Consider the following 23,046-nt stretch of genomic DNA (forward strand, 5'->3'; position numbering starts at 1 on the left):
CCTATTCAGTCAGCTCTATCCCCTTGCGAGCTATGTACTCACTGCCCAGGGCTTTCTCGTCCATCACCGGCCTTCACCTTACGCGACGCGCATCGGCTTTCCGCCGGTGCGCTTCGATATTCGCATGCCTCGCGCGATCCCGCCCGTCGATTCGATGGGTAAAAATGGATCGGTTCCGCGACAGAAAGGGAGCCTCGTCGAGGATCGACAGGTGATCTTTTGAGACGCGCGATTCTTTCTCCCTGCGTGATGCTGAAGCGTCTCGTTAGCGCATCGATGTAGATCAAAGTCGAGGATTCTTCTCCGCCATCGGAAGTCCATTTCAGTCGGCAGAAAGATGGTTACAAAGTTATTCACCCACTCGAGCCTTTGCGAACTGCGAACGCACTCGATTAAGCCGGGGACGTCGAGAGTTCTTCGTTTATTGGAATCCGGCTCTTAGGTTAATCGACGGAGTTCGTTAACTGTGAGATAATCGCAGCAATCGTAGGATAGTCTCTGCCGCCATAAATCATCCCGGACCGTACAGAAATTTCTCGTAATAACGACAAACGCGTAGAAAGTGTCGCCCGATCGGGGCCTCTAAGATTCATCGTCCCTTCCGAGATAAGCCAGCGCCTCCGTCTTTTAATATTCCCGACGCCAGGCGTCCCTGGATCCTTTAATGGGAAAAAGTTTTTGCACCAACAATAGCGGTTTTTTTTTTTCGTAGCCCGTGTTTCATTCTCGTCGATACCCCCCCCCCCCCAGCCGAATGAAAGACGTCCCCTTGCAAATGCTGACGTTCCATCCAGCCAGATGGAGGCGGGAGATAGAGGGAATCGCTAATGTGTGTAATCTATTGCCATCAGGGAAGAAAGGGCTTAAAGATGACAAAGTGGGTACTTCGTAGTTGCGACTTATAGGTAATACTAACGACCCTTATATCCCCGGGGTCTGCGGCTTCCTATCCTTTCAAAACTCCCCGGTAACAAATGATAGAGTATCACGGAGTTTCTTCGGTGGTGCCTTTTTTGCATAGAGCGCGGGAACCTAGTAGTCGCTCCGAGGGTATTAATTTTTAACTCGACGGCAAACACATTGTAGTGTTTTTTTTTTTTTTAAACGATCCAGCTTATGCACAGCTACGCTATCTTTTCCGTTTCCCGTCGGTGATCGCCGCAGCTCACGTACCTAATCCTCCTACGCGGACGAGACGCGGCGGGTTCGTATTTTTATTTACACGCAGGAGTGCGAGCACGGCGCGATGAAATATCGACGGCCTGCTCTTGACTTTGTTTCCAAGCTGACACGACGATCTATCTTCCGATTCGATACGATACATCCACCGTGCACACCGCCGGCGTCCACAGTGTTCTAGGCCCGTGCAGTTTGCGGTCTAGCGCCGAACCCAGCCGGCCGCCCAGAATGACAGATTCATAATTAAATGTTGAATTATTATCGGTTCAGCCGCCGCGGTGCCATTAGTCCGAATTGTCACGAAATTCTGCCCCGCGTTCGATTCAGCGACGCTGGCTTAAATAACAGGCATCCGGGAATTAGAATTTCCCTTCTATTCACGGCCAGCGAAATATGAGCGAGGCCGACTGTTCGAGCCTCCTCCGCAAAACGACATCCGCCAAGCGCGCTGCTGCTCGCTCGGAATTTCCGCGGCATTCGCCCCGAATCGAACACCCCTCGTTGCTCGAAATTTCGAAACGCGGCCCACCTCGCCGAGGTATTTGCGTCCGTAATTGCGTCTACGAGCCGCGGCAGCCGGATGAAAAGTTTCGGTAGGTCGCCGTTTCGGGTCCTGACTCAGAAACCTTAACACGCGCGCTACACTAAAAATAAAGGCCGGGCGTCGTTAGATGACTAAGAGGGCTATGTTATGATCTTCAAGCGTTCTTTCTAAGTTTAGCGACAAAATTTCGCCGCGGGTAAAGGAATTGCGCGAGGCTCGGTGCACGCACGTGGCTCGCCGATCGGCGCGTCAGGCTTATTTTCTTCGGCATTGGCGACTGTCGAGTGGTTCCTGGCAACGGCTGGCTGGCGTGGCGTAGATTTTGGACCCTCCGAGCGGCGGCAACATTGATCTTGGCATTAACGTCGCGCCAGGATTTCGAGTAGTTTCGGAATCTCGAGTCTCTTCGGTAGATCGGAGCCGGTGGTTCCGCGCGTGGCGGTGACACGGGCCTGATTTAATTGGAGATAACGCCGCTTCCGAGTCGCCACCAGCCGCCGGGCGAGGGTGGCAAGAAAATCTGGCCCCCAAGTTTTCAGCGGCGTTAATAATTCACCGGCCGTGGTGTTGATAAATTAATGTTTACACCCGTTCTAGCCATTCGCCGCGATATCGGGCTCGCCGGGGGAAGTTCCGCCCCCACCCCGAAATAATTTCCCAGCCACTTAACGGGATTAGCGTTAGAATTTTCGTATGAAGTTTCGCCCGCATAGCTCGTTAATCGTTTCGCGTGTTCCGATAAAGTAGACGCAACCCGGGGCTGAATCACGAGACAAACGCGGCCCGTTGTTCGTCGAAATTTCTAAACGGGCTGCCTCCGAGGCCGCGGGTTAATTTATCCAGGAAGCCGTTCGCGCGATCCCGACGTCGTTCAGAAACTAAATCGAGCCTCTCGTTACCGTAACGTCCAACGCCCGGTCCCGCCCGAATCTCTCCCCCGGCTTCTCTCCCCTCGCTTAACGCAACGATCCGACGAGTAAATCAAACGAGTTCGCGTTAGAAATTCTGCCGGGGGAATAGTTTCTACGGGCCGGGTCGGGGCAAAAATTCGCGCGGGAGTGACATTCAATTTATCATCGACAACGGAATTTATTCGCCCTCGGAGCTCGAGCATCGCGCAATCTCCGCGCATGATAGTCAAAGCGAGAGCGCCCCATTTCACGTAGCCGCTCGCCGGGCGTTGTTTTTTTTCAGCGGCCCCGATTAATTTTACCGATCCCGCGCTACGAACCGCGGGCCCGTCTGTTCCGCGCACCCCTAATGCGAGCGAATAAACACCAGGAATCACGAGCCGGCTTCGTCCTTTCGGGCCAACGATTTGCAGCAGCGTCTCTCTGCCGTTTTAAACGTTTCGCTCCAATATCGCGGTGAATCACGGTTTTTCCGCCAGGAATTTCCCAATCGCGAGCCTCGCCGCCCCGCCGAATCGAGCTCGATCCGCAGGATCGCCCGTACCTTTGCTCTCGGCAGGTTCACCCGCGATTCCTTCTTCGTTTTCTTAACAAACGCGAGGGTAATATATTCAAGAATCCCGTCGGCGCGCGGAGGAACACGGGAGACACGAGCGTCGATCTAAGAAAAGAAAGGAATAAGGAAAACAGTGGCAGGGGGGGGAAAAGAACCCGTGGGAGAATATGAAATTAGAAATTCCGAAGTAAACGTAGAACTTATGATCGCGCTACACTGCGCGCTTACGTCTACTTTATATATTACTTCAAGAATATTTCATGCTAACTAGAATCTCAAGTTTTCAAAGTCCCTTTTCGTCTCCCCCCTCCCCCGTCGGTGGCCGAGATTTTTCGTCCGACTTAAGCTCGGAAACTTTTCCTCTTCGAGATTTTATTCATTGCGTTATTAATTAAGAGCCCTCGCAGCAATGTTACTTAATTACACGCCCTTTCTTTTTATAAACTGCTGATCCGCCCGGACCTTATCGAGTCGAGTGCGGAGCAAACTCGGAAACATGCTGGCCGCCGCTTCCTCCCGCGCAGGTCTCTCCCTCGGAGGGGGGGGTGCGAACACCGAAAAACGGCGGGGCCGAAGTTGTTACCGCGGGGGATTATCGTCGATTCCTATTCTAATAGTCGGATTCTCAAAGCGATCCGTTTCGTTCCCGACTCGGGTTTTTCAACCGAGAGCCTCTCGAACAGAATCCGTCATTCCCTTGGAACAAGAAATTCGCTGGGTGACTTATCGCTGGCAATTTCAAAGCACGACATCGATGCTGTCTCACAATGGACATTGTACGGAATTCCCTCGCTGTTTGTCTCGTGTAAATGGCTGCACGGGTCCAGGACAAAAGGGCTTTCAAATCAACAAGCCGCGTTTACACGCGCGATTCTATTACGAGGACAACTTACATCGCCCTCGATGATTGCGATCGATCGCTTAAACAGCAATTTCTTCGCCGGCTGGCATTCTTTATAATCCCCCCCGCCCCCAACCATTCCTCTCCAGAGAATCCGGGTAAATCGCTTTAAAGGCGAAAACCTCTCGCTTCCACGGCGAAAACAGCCGAGCGTTTGATGCTTCACTCGCGCTTCAGCACGCGACTCTATTTCCATCCTGCACGCGGATTAGTACAGTTTGTATTTTGAGAATTCGAGAAAGCCACGGTCGACCTGGCGGAAGCCGCGGAATTAACGGGGGAAACCGAACTTCCCGAGGAACGGCCGAGCTGCAAAAGCCACGGAGGAAAAGACAGCGGGAGAAGTTGATCATTCAGGTTCGCGGGAGTTTCTTCATCTTCGAGCTTCTTGGCTTGCACTAAAAGAATGGCAACTTTTAACGACCGACCGAGGAGAGGAAGCTTCGGGGAACTGTCGCCACACCGTAGCTCGCTGCCTTGAGTTTCGCCTGCCGCCCGGTAAGCTCGTTGATCCGAGAATTTTCATATTTCGCGCACCACGGATGCCAGATCGCTGCCGAGCACCCCAATCGTCACGGCCCTGGCTGCTATTTTTGCTATCGTCCGCGCGTTATTTATAACAACAGACTTATTTCACCGTCGACACGACTTCTATCTGTCGTGGAGCCTGTGATCTTCGGATTCACGCCGGAACCACGCCGCCCTGTAATCCCTTGGCTGACTTCTCGTCGTCGGAAGAAAAAGTGGAAGTCCTAAAGAAAGGGAGGCTAACGCTGCGACATTCTCCATCGGAGTAACAATGCTCGCGATCAGAACGCAGATGCATGCGCAACCTGTATGCACCTCGAAGCAAGGGGAAACTGGACGAGGATGCTGCGACACCACCCCTGGCATTATAATTAATTATTGCCGCAGCGTCACCCTGCTGGCGGTGCTTTGAGTTTGTCGTATAAACTCGCGGCTTCGTCGGTTCTCCGATTGCGATCCGGGTTCAAATGTTTCTCCCAGAGACGACAGCTTCGGTGTTAATTAATAACAGCGCGCGCGCGCGCTCATTTATGCGTTATTACTCGGAAACGAGCGTTCTTCTTCCTAGAGCCAGCCGCGCCGTTCCAGTTCGGATTCCGTTCCTTACCGTCGCCGAGCAGATTTATGTAGGTATCCGTTCCGCGATCGGGCGAGATCGATGCGAGCTGCACGCCCCGTGCCACCGATAAATTAACAATCAGCGAGCGTATCGAGCGCGTGTTCGTTTACAGAACGGCACGCCGTTCGTCTTGCTCGCCACGCGATTTTAGACGAGTGTCTCTAAATCTGTGGAATGACTCGTACGCGTCGAAAGGATAATGCCTATTCGCTCTCTTATAAATCCCAGGGTGCTCCATTCTTCCTTCTTCCTCGCGGATCCGATGGAACTTGATGACTTCGCGGATATCTGCGAACGAACGTCCGCGTAATCGAGAAGTCTCGCCGAGCGGTTCATTAATTTCGCGACGGTAAATAGCGTCGCCCCGTAACAAGTAGCTGGTCCCAGGCGACGCGAAATAAGTCCGTCGCGGTGAATACCTAGCTCTTTTCACCTGCGGAGCTTCTCTCCCGCAAGGGACACCGCGCTAGCGGCGATTCAAATGGAAATAAGCTCGCCACGTTTCGTGGGCGCGTGTTTCTTTCATACGCGTACGCTTTGTTTCCGACTACTATTGGCATTTTTATGCTCCCAAGCCAACCACCCTCTGCGTCTCGTCGCAGCTTTCGACGGAGCGAGCGTAACGCATTCTGTGTGTAAGAATCTAGTCCGCTGAATTCTGATGAAATCCCTTCGAGCACCAGCAAGACTTCCAGCCAGGACATTTGTTCTTGTTAGCGCTCGATCGTGATCATTCGGGGCCTCGTTACGTGGTTATCGATACCATTGGCCATTCATCTCGCGACTTATGAACCCACTAACCGTTAATAACACCGAGACTTAATTATCCACCCATCACGCATTGGCAGACCAATAATCATCAATCTGGCTTGTACGTGATACGGAGCTGGGTCGCGTACGCGCTCCTGTAACCCGCATTGTAGATCCAGCTGGCCATCAATTTGTCCATTCGACCGAAAATAATCGCGCAATTACCGTGGACATTTCGCAGCTCCTTTCGCGATCCCGTTCCTTACGGGATAGTTGCCGCGCCGAGTATGCCGTGGGAAATGATCGTTCTCGTTTCTCAGCAGGACGGGGAGCTGCTGCAGCACGAGGCAGAGGGAATCAGGACCATCGAGCCGCGAGTGTAAGAGGAGCCTTCGTGATCGAGGATCTTTTTCGACAGCGCGTCGCGCGACAATCTCGCGTTATTATTTATCTAAGCAGCACGGTTATCGCGTCCCGCTTAGTATCCTATTCATGAATCTCGAGATTGCCCGGCTAGAAAAACACCAGCGGGAGGAAAGTGGCTCGCTACCCCGCCGCGTACACACCTCCGTTCGATCTCGAAATAGTTTGATGATCCCCCGATTTGTAATTTTAGTCCAAGGTGTAGGTTGACCGACGCAAATCGAGTGCGCCAGGAAATCCATGGATGTTCAACAGACAAGCGCGAATTTTTTTCCCCTCCACGGTCCGCGAAAGGGAGTTTTTTTCCGTTGGCAATTTTCTCCGGCGACTTTGCTTCGTCGAGGCGGTCAAAAATCGTGCGCGACGTTTCCGCACCCACCTTTCCGAATTGTCTCGCGCGACACGAGCAGCAACGCGGAGAAGCAGCACGTCGGTCCGACGGAACGCTGCTTCGTCCACCGGGCGAAATGAAAAGCGGGGTGTGTAAGTGCGTTCGCGAGACCCTTTGTTTTTAATTGCGCGTGAACTTAAGCTGCGCGGCGCGCGAGTCCGTTTGCTAGTGAATTGAGAGATGGAAAGTTCCGGGCGATCGAAATGACCGAAGGTATCGGAATGCCAGGGAGGTGGTCAGGTCCATGGAGCGTCTGTACGCCGTGCCGTCGGAAAAGCTGCGCGTCTGGTCGGTTTGGCTCACGAAGATCGGGGAAATTGCCGACGAATGGCAGAAGTGGTTACGTGCTCACATCGATCTCGCAGTAAGGCTCGCGGACCACTTGCGGGCAGCCGAGGAGGCCATAAGAGGGCCCAAGGAGGTGAGTTTTATTTTGTGTAACCACCACTAACTGGCTCACCCCCTTTCAGATAACGTTATGTCCAACGCGAGCAGACGGGATGAAAAATCGTCGCTATTAAAGTAACTGTAAGCTTCTGCGAGTAATTAAGTTCGCGGCAGCGCAAATATACGGGGGTCGAAGTTATGTTACAGCCAAGTATATTTGTCGGGGGTTAAATTCTGGTACATAATAATAATAATTCTTTATTACACAGTAGATATTGCGAAAGTAACAGAAAGATAGAAAAAAGAAATACATGTAAGAAAACTAGAAAGAGAAAAATAATGGAGTTAGATATTACATAGTACGTGTAAAAGTAGACGTGGAATCGCAAAAGGCGAGATACATATCGAGCAATCTCGTGTATACATATGTGTTGACTCAACGCACAGTGGTTCCGAAGTGACTTTTTGTGAACAAAATTCCGTATCTCCGTCAATTCTCCACCGGTTTTTGTGTCCTTTTGCTCGTTTTATGGGGGATCAAATTTGCTAAAATGTTACACAGTAGTTTTTCAAAACTGAACGAAATATATTTTGTCCAATTATGTAGAATACGCAGAAGATGTAGAATATATGGAATAAGGTTAACATTAGTTTTCTTGTGCAAATTTGAATTGTTTAATCTATATTTATTTTTCATTTTATCTCCCTTTAATGATATATGAAAAAAACTAGTTAATAAACTCGTTGTTTCGGAACAATAAATTTTGAGAAACTACTGTGTAACATTTTAGCAAATTTAATCCCCAATAAATCGAACAAAAAAAGATAAAAATCGGTTAAGAATGACTGATATACAGAATTTTGTCCACATAAGGGCAACTGGGTGCTATCGCCAACTAAACAAAATCGGATTGACACCGAAAGCGCAAATAGTTGCAGCTAATTCCTTCCTGAAATTGTTCATTACATTCTTACCCACTTTCCAAATGCAAGAGATGTGGTTCGGAAAGAATCAATAAGGTTTTATTTACTAATAAACAAAAATAAAAACGTAAAATAATAAATCACTGTTTTGACTTCCTCCAATATTTTTTAACGCTATTATAATCATACATTAAATTGATATTTTAGACGTTTGTTGTAGTAGTAAATTCGGCAAACATTTCAAATTTTCAGGCAATAAAAAGTTGTATTTCGAACATTTCAATGTGTCAAAAATTCGCCTGTTTTTCTTTTTTCTGCGATTGTCAAGTACCTATTAAAGATTTTACGTAAAAATACTACTTAGACAAGCGAAAACTTTTCAAATTAGCCCCAAAGATTGTTCTACTAAAGTTTTCATCAAACTTTGTCAGAAAAATATAGAAAGAACACGTTTTGGTCGCAATTCAGGTATTTGATATTTTAGCAAATGTAATCTCTGACAAAACGAGCAAAAAAAGACAAAATTGGTTGAGAATTGACAGAGATACGGAATTTTCTCCGCAAAAAGTCACTTTGGAACCACTGTGCGACGTAACATCAGGGTAAAGTAGTTGAATATTAGACCCATTTCTTAAAAACATCATAACTCTTGACTAAGAACACATTTATTAAAATTCGATACACGTTTTAAAAGTAGAATATGTATCTTTAGCAACCTACTGCAAAGCACTATAACAAATATTCAGTTTCTTCACAATAAAATAAAAACGAAAGTCATTCAAATACGCAGATAAAAAAAATGGATTCCTAATATGAGACCCAGTTTGTTTTTTCCTGAAACTTATTTTTTCTTTCTTTTTTTATAAAGTCGGCATGTGAAATCTATTTCTTTACTACCGCAGTGGGCCCACCACGAATAAGAATCTGAAGAATAAAGACCTGCTCAAAACAAGCATTCTGTACCATAATTTTCTTTCTTAATCACTTTCATCATTCAAAACAATTTCTTCTTCACTCTCATCAGTTGAAATTTCACGGGTCTCATATTCGGAAGCAATAACACGATAACTATTAAGTAGCTTCGAAGTTAAGTCCTCGTCATTTAATAATGTACAACTAGTAAGCCTTAAAATCCATTGCAAGCACTATACCACAGTAATTGTAAAAATCATTACCCACTTACCACTTTAGAGGTATTTCTAATTTAATCCAACCACTGCAAAAACTTTCTGCAACGTATTTCACAGATATATGCTTACTCAAGACGCTTAATTAATTACAATGCCACTGTGCGGACAAAACAACCAATACACGGTTAGTTAGTAAAGACATAGCATCGCTACGTCATTCAAGAGTTCTGTAGCGGAGATACGCTGGGGTCTCATATTAGGGGCGGTGGTCATATTCGGCTACTTTACCCAGTATGGATACAGCACCATACTGTGGTGTGGACCTGAAACTTTGCTGGATTAGAATATGGAAATTTCGGACACTGGCCCCCAGAAATTATCGAAATGTTGCAAGTTGAATACGATTATCGGCGCGGGAGACGGGGGGGGGCGCGAAATTGATGGCGGAAGATTGCATATTGGGCAAGTAAATTTTGTTTAGAAGTTCGGCGCGTCGAAGGCGGCGACCCAATTCAAGTTTCACGACGTCGATACGCTCGCGTAACGACGCGTATTATAAGAACATCGCGACACTCTCCACGGTAATGGAAGCGGCTTTCACCGGCGGAATCAAATCTCGCGGCGCGAGCAATTTCAGGGAGGCGTATCGACGCGTCGGCGTCGTCGTGTTTGCAGATTCGAAGACGAGGCGCGCTCGATCGGCTCGCCTTCGCTATCGCTTTTCAATTATTTCGAGCGGCTCGAGATAGCCGCCTAGGTTCCGCGCGTGCACCGGCAGCTTTTCCCTCGACTAAGGGCTGCTTCCGCTGCGACGCCAGTTACAATGCGCATCGTTAACAAAGGCCTCTCAACAATGAGCGCGCGCGATACGCGTTACGAGGCCGCCGTAAATATCTTACACTCGTAAAAGCGTGGCCAGCTGAATGGAACGCCGACGGTGTTGCTCCGCGGACGAACCTGGAATTTAACCGTAAATTACAAGTTCGGCTGTCGTCGGCGCTCCGTTCAGGCGGCTGCCTGATGACAATCGGGGACCAGAGAAGGGCGCAGGAGTTCCTTTCACAAAACGCGCGGCGGTAACTTGGAGCCTCCTGCGGTGTAAAATTCGCGGACCCGATAGGCGGTCCTATTTCGGACGGAAGAAAATTGTTATCTCCCCGCCTCCCTGCTTCGGAGCCGGTGAATATCTGTAAAATTGCAGTTATCGGGGCGGGAGGGAGGGGAAGCGAGTTTGAGGGTGGAAACTTTGCTACCCGACTGTTCCAAGCTCCATCCTTTGTCCTCGACCAGCGCAGTTTTCCAATTTCCTACACCACCGAAGGAACTTAATCTCTCAGGCATCGAAGTCCCCCGGTTTTTCTAGCAGCAGAAACTTAATTCCTCGGAGCTCCCTCGCCGGCCCGTGTTCTCGGCGCTGAAGCCACGGGGAACATGATTTACGCGGGTCACTGGGGATAGCTGTGTTCCGTAGCGTCCGGTCGGTTAACCTTGAACAACCGCGAGCCATGTCTCAGGGTGAAGCTCAGGTGTTGCCTGGGAACTGGGTATTTTTCAGTCGGCCGCGAAGATTTATACGCGACGGTGCATAGTTGAGTGACGAGGGAACGGTTTAAATCTCTTCTACCTCCCTGCATCGCTGACCTACCACGGGTGAAAAATAAAAAAAGAAGAAGAAACTAGGAGAGAGAGAGAGAGAGAGAGAGGGGGGGAAATGTAGTGTCCCGGTGAGAAAGTGTCACCCACACACGCGGCTTCGTCAATTCGCGAGGGCGGCCGACCTTGAAGTAGAAGATTAATCGAGCGGTTCCAATATATTTAGTCGGGCGCAATCGGGTCCAGGTCCGACCACTCTTACGTTTAATAAAGCAGGATCCCGGCTGGACGGGTCGATGCCACGGCCGCCGGGCGCATTAAAAACACCGCGAGCCGCTAAAAAATAGAGGAGAGACGGGGAAAATAGAAAATTCGCGGGGGTTAATAGCGAGCGCGTGAAATTTTTATCGCGGCTCGTAGAAATAACCGATCGGGTGAAACGGCCGGGAAGGGTAAACAACCGTGGGGAACGGTTAATAAAATCGAACGTTACGAGCGATTCGCGGCGTGAGAATAGGTCTCGTCGACTCGTCGGGACCGTGGCTGCTGGAGGAAGCGGGGCAACGATTAGGGGACGGATAGCGTAATCGGAAGGGAGGGTTTGCAGTGTGATTCTAAAATGTCGCCGAGCCGATTTATGCGCTTCGAGCAACGACTGCACTCTCACGTTCCACCCGTCTCCCGCCATGCAGCGAGCAAGATAAGGGGATCAAATTTAATTTCAATTTTAATATGCATTAATCGCCTGTCGTACTGTTTGCGCGAACCAAACTTTCACGCCACCGCGCCAGTTTTGTCAACCGTCGCCCAGTTCGTGCTGCGCATTCCATAGTTGCGGGAGCAGTCGAAAGATGCCTGCTCCCTAAAGCCCGAGCTGCACGAGCTTCGAACGACCCGCCCCGCAGCGAAAGCGCTCCGCACTGACACCCTGCTAACCGTATTTCGTTCGCAGGAAGAAGAGCAAGGTGTCAGCGCGGAGGATGACGGAATGATAACACCGGGCACGGTTCACGAATCCGTTCAAGGTGAGAGAGGAATAATTTTACCGAAGGGCCACTCCATCCTTTTCCAAACACTCGAGCGTTTGTTTTCGCCGGGGCTACGTTACGTAAGCCCAGGAGAGCTGTCGGGCGTAAGGAACAGTAATTTTGGTAGAAGCTGTGCCGAAGCACGGTGTATAGCACTTATCACGAAATAAATCTAAAAGTATGGGTATTGTCCTCGCGTGGCCTCGGTATCGCGAGCCGCTTTTACGTTGCCCTAAACAGATTTTATGGTGTCACGAAGGGTACCTCGGGCGAGCTGTATCCGCGACAGGGAAAGGGTCTCAGGCTTATCTTGGAATTTCCCGTATTTAATAAGTAATTCTACGTCTCGGCGTTATTACGCACTAAATCCCCTGCGGCGGGGAGATAAGCCGATTCGAAGGGGGCCCGGCAAACTTCTTCTTTGTTCCCCGAATACGAAGGGAGCATCGGGCACTATTTTCCCGACAGCCAGGCCTAAGGCAGGCGGTTTATTCTCGCCGCGATTTAATTGAGACGTAAAGTCTTCTGCGACACGAAAAGCCCATCGAATTCGCGATCATCGCTGACACGCAATCAAACGCCACGACTAGACGTTGCACGAGACGAGAAGGCGGAAGCCGTAGATGAAGATCAGTTCCGGGAACTTTATACAGCTGGAGAAGCAGGAGCCAAGTCCACGGACGATATCGACGCGCCGCGAGACGAAGAGACAGGCGAGCCTCCTGAAAAATCGGTCGAGGGACCTCCTTCTACAGAATCGGCAGAACCGTCGGATGTCACGTTAACACCAGGTAGGAGAAACATTTTTGGCCGAGTCTGGCAATGTTCCTAAATAAATGTTTTCTCATTGAAGATTCGGTAGAACCATCGGATGCCACGTTAACGCCAGGTAGGAGAAAGGTTTTCGGTCGAGTTTGGAAATGTTGCTAAATAAATGTTTTGTCATTTAAGAATCGGAAGGAGGTGAAGAGATGGTTTGGCCGATAGGGATACCGTGGCAGCCTACTGGTCCACCCCCAAAAGTGGAACCGGAACCTGAAGTAAGAAGTACTGTCAAAAAATGTCCACGAATCCCTCTCTAAACGTATCGCGACAGAACTACGTTCTTTTCCCATTTATTTTTTCCATCCGAGATCGTTGAACACAAGGGAGGCAATTAGTTTTCGCCGCGCTTACCCCGAAGTTCCATAATCGCGAGAAATTATTCCAGTTTTAGAAGTTCCCTTTGAGGCACTCCCGTATCTCGCGGTAGACTCCCGAACTTTCGTTTACACGCACCGAGCCGTTGTGAAACGAACGCTTGCTTGCAGCCACTGCCTCTGCCGAGGGACGAGGAGGAGATGCGGCAGTTTCTGAAGGAGTTCACGCACCAGGCGACAATCTACAGGAGCTATTACAAGCACTGGAACAAGACGGCGGACCAGGTAACGATTCCACTGCACGATCTTGCCGCACGCAATGCCGGGGGGACGTGAAGCATTCGCCGCGTTGCAGGCGATAAAGGAAATTGGAGGCAGGGTCGTGATGGCCACGTACAAGATACGAGGCGAGGGCGTTCCAGCGGGGAAGAAGAGGCTCCGTTCGCAAGCTTCTCGGTATCTGTCGGTGTCCAAAGCAAAATTCCGGTCCAAGCGGAAAATTTCTAAAAGCAAGTCGAGGAGCATCGGCAGGGTCGAGCCCGCAGAACCCGTTACAGAGCCGGCCGAACAGGAATCCGTAGAATCAGCCGAGGGAGGATATTTCGCGCTAAATGCGTCGACATCGGATACACCCACGGTCATCGAGAATCCACCAAATCCTTCGCCCTCGAACCAGAAACCTACCCCAGCCCGCTCTTCCAATGGGACCTCCAAGCCGCAATTGAAAATGGTAATGGTACTCTTAGCGCGACTCATCTTTCATAGGTGATCTGATCGGGGGCAGACAAACTCAGGCACCGCTCTGATTTAGGGGGTAACTGAGGGTGTTTCGGATTTAATTTGCTGAGGGAGATATATGTTTCTATATGTCGTTGAAAGTAGAACATACGGCTCCCGTTGCGCGTTGTTAATAAAGCGGGAGAAGCGTGAACGAGGGTGTCAATTCAGAGAGGAACCAGTCGCGTGTCAGCTCGAGGAAGAAAGGGAGGAAATTCGCGAGAAAATTGAGCCGGGACGGTGGTGAAAAAAATACGGATGATTATTTTATTCGCTTTGTTCTTTTCTGTGTTTCGGAGTACGTATAAAGTGGTTGCATGCACCGTGCTCCGCGCTCTCTCGGCCGTCTCTTTTTGTCGGCGAAACTTGTGTTGTTCGTTTAGCGACACGAGGGACGCGTGGAGTTTCTGGTTTTTGATTCTCGGCAAGTTTTTTTCGGTGTTTCGTGGCTCCATTAGGGTGGAAGCTGAAAGGAGAGGCGGGGAAAGCAGACACAGCATCGGGCCGGTTTTTTGTGGGCAGTAGAACGAGTCGGGCAGTGGTCAGACGTAGAAGTCGCGTCCTACGGATTACAAGGCACGGTGGCATGTAACGGTTTCAGCTCCGAAGAAGTTATCGCAACAATTTTTATCTGTCGTTTTATAAATATCCATCTGGATGACCTTTCGCTGGAGAGACCGGCTCGATATTCGAGAGGGTAGGGATCCATTTTTTTCCCCCCTTTCTTTTTATTTACGGCGAGAGATCCGCAATCTGTGGCTCGTAAAAAGGAGCAATTTCCTTCTTCTCACCGGGGGTTGTGAAAAAAAAATGTCCGTTTAATCAACAGGCTGTGAACTAATTCGTGTAATTAAACATTTTATCGAGAACGAGGCGTATTTAATAAATCCGGGGGAAAGTTTCTCCCCCGTGCTGTTGATACGGTTAACGGGGCTTGATAAATATCGGATCAACGTTCCATATTTTCTGAAATTCTTCCTCTCGGTTCGCCGATCATCTCCGTTAATAATGGCCGGCCATTATCGAGCAAAAAGTCTCCCTACCGATAAACGACTCGGCCGTTCGTCTATTTTCGAATGATTCCGATCCCTCATTCCGAAGGCCTGCGAGTGTAATCGATTTATTACCATCGTCGTCATTAACAGCGATGTAACTCCTAGCTGTACACGTTTCCGTTTGGTATCGACGTTCGCGTCGCGACAAAGAACGATGCGATGTTTGATTGATAATGAAAATCGAGCCATTTATTTGTCTGCTATTTCCTAGGCCTCTCTTTTTACACACTCTTTACATGATCCCTATGTCGCGAGTGCTGTAATTCTTCTAGGAACCAAGCACGGAGTCGGTGGAGGTGGACGACTGGGTCAGGGACAATGCACGCGCGTCGGAGCCTATACCCTACTTATTCTACTTGAAAGCGGAACCAGACATCCAGATAGCGATTGAGCACGATGACGAACTAGTTATAGACGCCGATCCTGATCGCGAGAGCATCGCTGGCTGTTACGCGCGTCTCTTTTACAATCTGAAAGACAAACCTTGCAAGGGAGGGAAGCCTTGGATATAAAAAAAACACCAGAACACGAGCCGACACTTAATAAAAATCTTGCAAACCGACAAATCGGCTAGATAAACTCTAGAATTTTTCTATGCAGCGTAATTACTGTTTTCTGTTAATAGGGTCACTCTGGTTAGCGCGCCGATAAATTCAGCGATTTTCAGGAATTTATTTCGAAGGACAGAATTATAGTAATGGAATAAAACTTTTATCAATTGATTAAACTACGTTTTTACAGCAAATAAAAAATATAAAAGTAATACAATTATTGCTTTTAAAATACTTTTGAGGGTGATTTTGATGACATGGTTAAAAATTCATGCCTCGCTCGTGCAGGCGATTTCAGCTGCTGGACCTATCTGAAACCGAAAATACAAACAGATTCTCGATCAGTGTGACTGTCGCCAGCGCTCGGACTATAATTAGTGGTTTATCTTCAAAATTAGCAAAATGGCGGGCAAAGTGCAGGAATTAATGTATTTCGTTTTTTTTCTGTGCTATTTTCCATTTTAAAAGTAGGTTGGACTCAATAAAAATACTTGCTTGTAGTCCCTGCCAGAGTCATAGGTGTACAGAATAAGCAGTGCAATTTTTAAAGCAATCGGTTCGATAGATTTCGAGATTTTACCTGCACGATGTGAAAAAATGACGTTTCGAGAAAAACGCGTTTAAAGTTTTCATCTATAGAGGCCGAGCCTCCGCGCTCCCTACAAAATGCCTATGCAGAAGCTAAAATAATTTATATTTTTCCATGAAAATTTAACAGCACATTCTTGAGGATATGTACTTTCGAAAAATGTTTTAAAAAAATCGATTCTTCCGAACCGTCTAACCAGAATGACCCCTTAAGTTTCACAGGAATGAACGAACTGGAAATCCGATAGTACAGCGAAATTTTCGTGGAATAACGAAAACGCAGTCTCTTCAGGCGCTAGACAGGCAATATTCGATCAGAATTTCGGTGACGATTCCGCGGAAGGTGGTCCTGATGAAATCCTTCGATGAAAATATGGAAACATAAAATTCGAAAGGGGCTCTCCCATTTTTCGTGCAATTGCCTCTTCGCCGCCTGCCTCGGCAGATTCACCGTCAGATGACAGGTATCCCTTCCAACGACAACGATCACTCCGTGCATTTAGATTTCGCGTAATATCTGGATCCGACATCAAAGACGATATGCTTTCTGCCAGAGTCATCTGACAGTGCCGCGGTTAAATTTGCTGTACGATCAACAGCCTATTACGCAACATCAAAGCTCGCCCCGATATTTAATAATGTTGGGGAATCTCGAATACAATTTTACCCCGGTGACTTTGCGCCGATATTCGTCGCGTCTTCCTTTGGTTTGTATTAATGAAACCTGCTTTTTGCTCAGAAACTTTAATACCTGTCGCGTGCTTTACAATATGAAGAAACATATTGGTTGGTAATCAGGGCAGTGAAATGTTCAGAGTTCTGGGAATTTATCTTTGCGTGAGTGTGTTTGCGATGGTTCGGAGAATTATCAGAGGCAGATTTTATATGTCCCACAAGGAATATTGCTCAGAAGCAGTGGCGGATTTAACAGACCAGAAGACCCCACAATTTCTCCGGGGCCACATCTTCCAAAAAAAAAATATGATTTTACCCAAACACTATACTTTCTTTTAAAAAAAAAATTATTTGTAACTCTGTTTACGTGAACAGGTTGTCCCAGAGCGTTTATCACCGAGCCTTTTTCACGAATGTTTGTGAATTTTTTTTGAAAAAGCGGAAGCATAAATTTGTACAGAACTTTTTGCACTTAAAAGAGCAATATTTAAAGAACATTTGGTAATTTTTTTGTGGAAAAATATTTAATCCAAGAAGCCTTTTTAAAAACTGCGAGAAAGATATCTTAAAAACTATTGCACCAATCTTTCTGAAATTTGGTGGGCTTATTTTTTATATAAAAATCTATTGAACGACGGAGGGATTTTTTTCCATTGTATAGTTTCGATTTTATCAACGAAAAACGGCCATTAGTGATAACCATGAAGCCATTTTTCGTTGATATAATTGAAACCATACATTGAAAAAAGAATCCTTCCGTCATTCAGTAGATTATTATATAAAAAATAAGCCCACAAAATTTCTTGCTCACCGTTTTTAAAAAGTCTTCTTGGATGTCGTATTTTTATTATAAACGTAAATATTTTTCTACAAAAAAATTACCAAATAATCTTTAAATGTTTTAAATACAAAAAGTCCTGTAAAAACATATGCTAACGCTTTTGCTAACAAAAATTCGCCTCTTTCCAGCCTCCCGACTAGGTATAACACCTTAAATCCGCCACTGCTCAGAAGGCACAGGCTAGGCGATCCTCAGTCTGTCCACAAAGCAAGTATTAAACGAACCTATGGAGCTGCCTATAAATTGAATCGTGGGCTCGCGTTTCAAGCCGCCGATGTTGCAGGGAGCGTTGAACATCGATCGCCGCAGCATCCTCGGTGTAACATAATTTGTCGTTCGTCGTGAACGTTTGCAGGCTAATTAAGAAGAACACAAGATGTAATTATCAAGAACACGGGGCTGTGTACGCGCGGCGGCGTTCCGTAGATCGCTTAACGCATTATCCACGGTTGCTGCCGGGTGTAATTAATTTTCGGGGGGAAATTAAACACTACAGCGCGGCCGTGTTACATTCTTCCCCCGAAAACTCCGGTTTCGCGACTCTTCTTCCCGTCTGAATCCCAGACTAATTAAAGCCGCAAAGAACGGCCGTCGCGCAAATACGATACTTAGAACTCAATTAGCTGCAACTTCCCGAAGGTTATTTGATTTCCTTCGAGTTCACGGCCCGTAGATATTGGGGGATCCCGGTGGCTAGATCCGGTTGGCCCTTGCCCGGCTCTTTTCAGAAGTTTTAAAGCTCCAGAGCGAGGCTTAGCGCTCGACTAGTCACCGATGAACCTTAATAATCGCTCTCCCTCGAGCTGCTCGGATTTAATTGCAGAGACTAGCGCAAGGAGTCGCACTTAATCACGAGGAGCCACCGGAAGGGATGTAAATAAAGAGGCAACGTTCTGGGAATCCACACGCAGGCTTGCCGTCGCGGCGGCTCGCGTCGACGCGAGGAATGTTTTTCACCCCCCGGCCAAGGTGTTCCGCCGCGTTCGCATCTCATTAATTTTAACGACGATTGAATTTCGCCAGAGAGCGTGCTCGAAGCCGGCAAAGAGATCGCTTCTACGGCGCATAATTTTCAAAACAAATTTCCTGAACGCAAATGAACGGTGCGAGCCGGGTGGGCGATTTAAAAAACTCAGAGCACCGTCGGCTAATAAAGCTCAAAGGGCCTGTTTACCCTGTAGAATATTACCCGAGAGCATCTTGTACACCGAGGACTTTCATGGCTCCTCCCTGAGACGGCCTCTTATTTGGTGACCTCATTAATTTCGTCTACGTGGAAACAGCAGCGACCAGAAGATTCTTAAATCCGAAAAGGGGAAGCTTTTTCCACCGCGATGCTCCAAGATCGGCGGCCCCCCGAGGTTTTCCAGCCGTTCGTGATTTATCATTTCGAACCTAACCGTGCCGGCCTGGAAAATAATTTTTAATCTAGACGTATCGATCAGCCGACGTTCCGGGCGTACAGTGGGACCCTATCGAGCGGCCCCTTTCATAGACAACAGAAACAGACTACTCTGTGTTAAACGGTATCGGTATGAAGTGTGATTTACAGCCGGCCCGTATAACTCGTAGCAGTTTACATAGGGAATCGGACTATCAGTATTTTCTGAGCTTCCCCGTTCCTCGTGATTTATCGTCCCGGGCTGCACATCGCGCTGCTGCTTCGAGGAATGATTTTGGACCGTTTCGGACCGCGGAGTCTTCGATTTAGCCCCGATAAGTATTCCCCCATTGAACTTAAATTTAAATGTTTTACACGCGGAGGATGATGCGACAGTTCGCTCGCGACAGGACGGTCTATTTATTTCACGTGCTTAAACCGCGGGGGTTACTAATATGATTCAAAGTCTGGAAGCTCGCGGTGATTTATTGTTTCAATCGCCGAACGAAGTACGAGAATGCAGCATTGAATCTAGGCTTATCGATCACCGCGTGCGAGAATACACGGAGGCTGACTCTCGCGAACAAGAGAAACAGCAGGCCATATGTTAGCCGTATTAGTATGCCGAGTGATTTTCAATCGGTCTTGCCCCGCTGGCAAGGAGTGCCGCAGCTCCTCCAAGATCACCGTTCGAGTGGATCATTTTCCTTGCAGTCAAAATTCGATAGCTTTCGACTCACCGTGATATATCGACGGGAAGGGATGCTTCTAGGCAGAGACTCGAGGCGAGCTATCTCAATTTCGCTGCCTCGTGAAATGGATACAGTATCGGGTCCGATGAAATTCCATTATCTTCCTCCGCTAAAACAATTATATCTGCGCGGCAGGCATTGGGACTGTTTTCTTGCAAAGCGAAACTTTTCGAGCGCTGTTTACTTTCAACCCTGCCAGGGAATTGCGCGGGCATTGTTATCCGCGATGAAAATGTTTCCGAGCGTATCGCAACAGCTAGCGGCGCGTCCCAGTTTAATAAGGGAATAACGAACCTTAAGGAATCGATATCGCGACGGGAGTAAAGAACGCGCGGAGCGGAACAATCGCGGAAACGTCGAGCCGCGGATGCGCCCCGTCCGTGAAAGCCTCCCGTGCAGGGATATTCGACAATTTTGTTGATATTCCCGGAGTTGACGTTTAAACCGGTAAGCTGCTCTTGTTGAACGATTGGAGAGCAGCCGATGGAGCGCAAACGTTTGTCAAATCAATACGTCAAACTCGTAGATATTGCAGATGCAAATGGGGGCGCGGGGACAATAATATTTCGATAAAACCACGGACCACCAAACGCTGGGGGTTCCAGGCCGCTGTTAAACCGAGAAACGACCGTTCGCCGGCGGACGAATGTCAGTTATAAAGTTTTCATAGGGCCGCGTCATCAGCGCGGCTTCACGCGTTAATTTATTAAACAGAGCTTGTAGAAAATCGCGATCAACCGCGGCGGACAACGCGGCGGAGTTTCGGGCTGGACTGCTGGCCGGCGAGCGCGTAAAATTGCCGCGATATCGCTGGCCAGAAGTTCCGTGGACTTAAAGCGATACGCTCGTTAACCGGTTACCACGGTTGAAATAAATATGTGCAATTTATTAACACGCCGTGGCACGGTAGGATCGCACGTGCTGACTACGCCGAGATACCGCGAGTTTCCTACCCCTACGGCTTATGCAGCGCCCCGGGAAAAAAGAAACGATAATTCCGTTATCTCGTGCTAAACGGACGGATAGCAATCTCTTTCAAGGCGGTGAACTTTATTTATCATCCGGCAGGCTAGAGCACAGAGAACAAACGGGAACCGCGCTGTACTGTGGTCGCAGTGCAAAGTAGACGATCCGTTTTAACGTTTACTTTTATTGTTCGATCGCTAGCATCGTTTCTCTAGATTTTTAAAGCTGGTAAAATTGTACTTCTTTAAGGGGTAATGACACCGTAGAGACCGGAAAGGCAGCGGGATTTTGAGAATTTTTTTATGCGAGTATAGGAAATGGAATATAAATTGTGTTCCAAGGGCTTTATTGTGCATACCTTGAAGTATCGTCAGAATTTTTTGAAAATTTTTTTAATACAAAATGACGAGGCCGCAGCTCAACAAAAGAAGCTTCTTCTGGAAAACAGTGCTCCGCGATTGGGAAGATTTCTCCTTCAATTTTTGACCTAGAACAAAAAACCGAAAAATTTTGAGTTTCATGTAAGATTGTCTCGGGAAGTACCCGAAGAAATTAAAAATACAGATTTTTGTAAGAATGGTGCGTGATTGAAGAAAACGTTTCAACAATTTCGAAGTTGTGGCAGTTCTGTGTTTTGTTCAATCACGCACCAGTCTTGCAAAAATCAGTATTTTTTAATTTCTTCGTGTACTTCCCGAGGTAATCTTATATAGAACTGAAAATTTTTTAGTTTTTTGTTCTAGGTGAAAAATTGAAGGAGAAACCTTTCCGGCCGTGAATCACTGTTTTTCAGAGGAAGTTTCTTTTGTTGAGTTGTAGCGCCGCCATTTTGCATTAAAAAAGTATAACAAAAATTGTGACGATACTTCAAGGTATGTACAATAAAGGCCTTCAAACAGATTTTGTATTCCATTCACTACACTCGCATAAATAAATTCTGAATACCAGATGGTACGATACACATGGCACGATGTTTAGACAGATTTCTGAATAATTTCGGAACGCTTCCAAAACAGTTTTCCTTCACAGTGTGTCGCTAAGCACGTTGCTGTGCGGCGTACGACAGTTTCCCGAGGATCGATTAAACGATTCGGTTGGAAATGGGCAGTCCCGACACACGGGGATAATTTTTAACCGCACCCTCGCAGCGGCACGCAGCAATGCCAAAAAAAAAATCGATGTGCCGCGCGGAAATATTTTGTTATGAGCGTTCCGCGGTGGACGGAAAAATTCGCGGGGCAGCCTGGCTGCTAAAAAACGTGCAATTTTCGGAAGTAAAAAGTTTCCGCGGGACACCGTTCTCTCCCCTCGGAATGGGAAAAAGTTTAGTCCGTCGAGCCACCGGCAGACATCGACTATTATGCCTAGTCGAATTGAAATGTGCTTGAAGTTTCGCGCGGCGGCGAGATCCTCTCCTCGCCTTTTATTGGAATATCTCATACGCCGGTCCCCGCTGGAAAATAGAGCATCTCGGGTTAATAAAATATTATTTGCTCCGGGTATCTCGGAATCGCGGCAATTTTTCCATCGTGAATCGCGGGGCTCGCCCCGGCCGGAATTTGTCTCTCCTGTTACGAGAAGCTGCTTCTGCTTTGTTGCTCAGATAAATGTTCACTCGTGCGATAAAATTGCAGACCGATGCTGAAGAATGGGGCGCGGTTCCCTTTCATTTCATTTAATCCCTCAAAGGTTCGAGGGACCGGTAGAACCTTCCTCGGGCTCGGACATCTGAATAACCCTGGCCCGCTTCGTTTCGCCAAGATTCGATATCTGGTCACGATAATTGCTTCCTGCTACCCGCGGAATATTTAAAACTACTCGACCGCGGAAAGTCTTCTGCCATCGAGCACCGTCAATAATTAAATTCGCTCTCCTCATCAGGGCTTTATTGAATCGTTTCGAATCGAGATCGCGGCAAGTGTCCGGGCTCGCCTTTCGCGTTTCCTCCTCATTTCGCGCGGGGAAACTTGTCCGGGAGGGTCCGCGACCAACTCCCGACCTACCTCACCATTCTTCGATTTTCACGATCTACTTTGGCAATCCGATGGCCGCGCAAATTAATCGAACGCCCCGAGAAAATTCAGAGGTGCATCTCTCGATGGCTGGCCACGATAATCTGTGCCTTATAAAAGGGGGCATTAACTCGGGCCGGCGCCTGCTCCGAAGCTCGCCATACTTTATTTTCCCTGGCCGAATTGGATGGTTTCTAGGAACGCCTCGGACGAAGAAAGTTAATCAGGCCAGTTTGATAAATTTTAATTCTTCTCGTAAACTTCCATCCCGTTATTACCCAGCTCGAATCACCGTAATGATCGCGATCCACGCTGTAGACGTTCAAATCCGAGCTCCTCGATTCCTCGCGGCGCAGCACTCCCGTCAGCTTTCACGGGATTCGTGCTGTATTATTTTAAAATTCCACGGGGAACAGTCGCCGTTTGCTTCGGGACGGTTTTTCAC

The 23,046-nt window shown here is 47.9% G+C and overlaps 1 protein-coding gene and 1 long non-coding RNA gene across 4 annotated transcripts; one reads left to right on the forward strand and one right to left on the reverse strand.

The window, feature by feature from the left end:
• The first annotated feature begins 49 nt into the window (after nucleotides 1-49).
• Nucleotides 50-15,414, forward strand: LOC143374739 (uncharacterized). 3 transcript variants are annotated; one of them, XM_076823137.1, is made up of 10 exons: nucleotides 50-877; nucleotides 6,312-6,367; nucleotides 7,031-7,223; nucleotides 11,789-11,861; nucleotides 12,455-12,655; nucleotides 12,718-12,753; nucleotides 12,816-12,904; nucleotides 13,175-13,288; nucleotides 13,359-13,733; nucleotides 15,108-15,414. In XM_076823137.1, the coding sequence occupies exons 1-10, from the start codon at nucleotides 755-757 to the stop codon at nucleotides 15,345-15,347; spliced, it is 1,500 nt and encodes a 499-aa protein (XP_076679252.1). In that variant the 5' UTR covers nucleotides 50-754; the 3' UTR covers nucleotides 15,348-15,414. The 3 variants fall into 3 exon arrangements, with proteins under 3 accessions (XP_076679252.1, XP_076679253.1, XP_076679254.1); XM_076823138.1 differs by lacking the exon at nucleotides 50-877 and adding an exon at nucleotides 3,797-4,589 and having other exon boundaries at nucleotides 6,309-6,367; XM_076823139.1 differs by lacking the exon at nucleotides 50-877 and adding an exon at nucleotides 3,797-4,589.
• On the reverse strand, nucleotides 15,183-16,234 carry LOC143374744 (uncharacterized). The gene is made up of 2 exons (XR_013086738.1): nucleotides 16,181-16,234; nucleotides 15,183-15,450 (listed from the first exon to the last, which is right to left on the reverse strand). It is a non-coding gene; the product is annotated as an uncharacterized LOC143374744 (long non-coding RNA).
• Nucleotides 16,235-23,046: the final 6,812 nt, after the last annotated feature.

This window comes from Andrena cerasifolii, chromosome 11 (genome assembly GCF_050908995.1).
Source record: "Andrena cerasifolii isolate SP2316 chromosome 11, iyAndCera1_principal, whole genome shotgun sequence".
Lineage (NCBI taxonomy): Eukaryota > Metazoa > Arthropoda > Insecta > Hymenoptera > Andrenidae > Andrena > Andrena cerasifolii.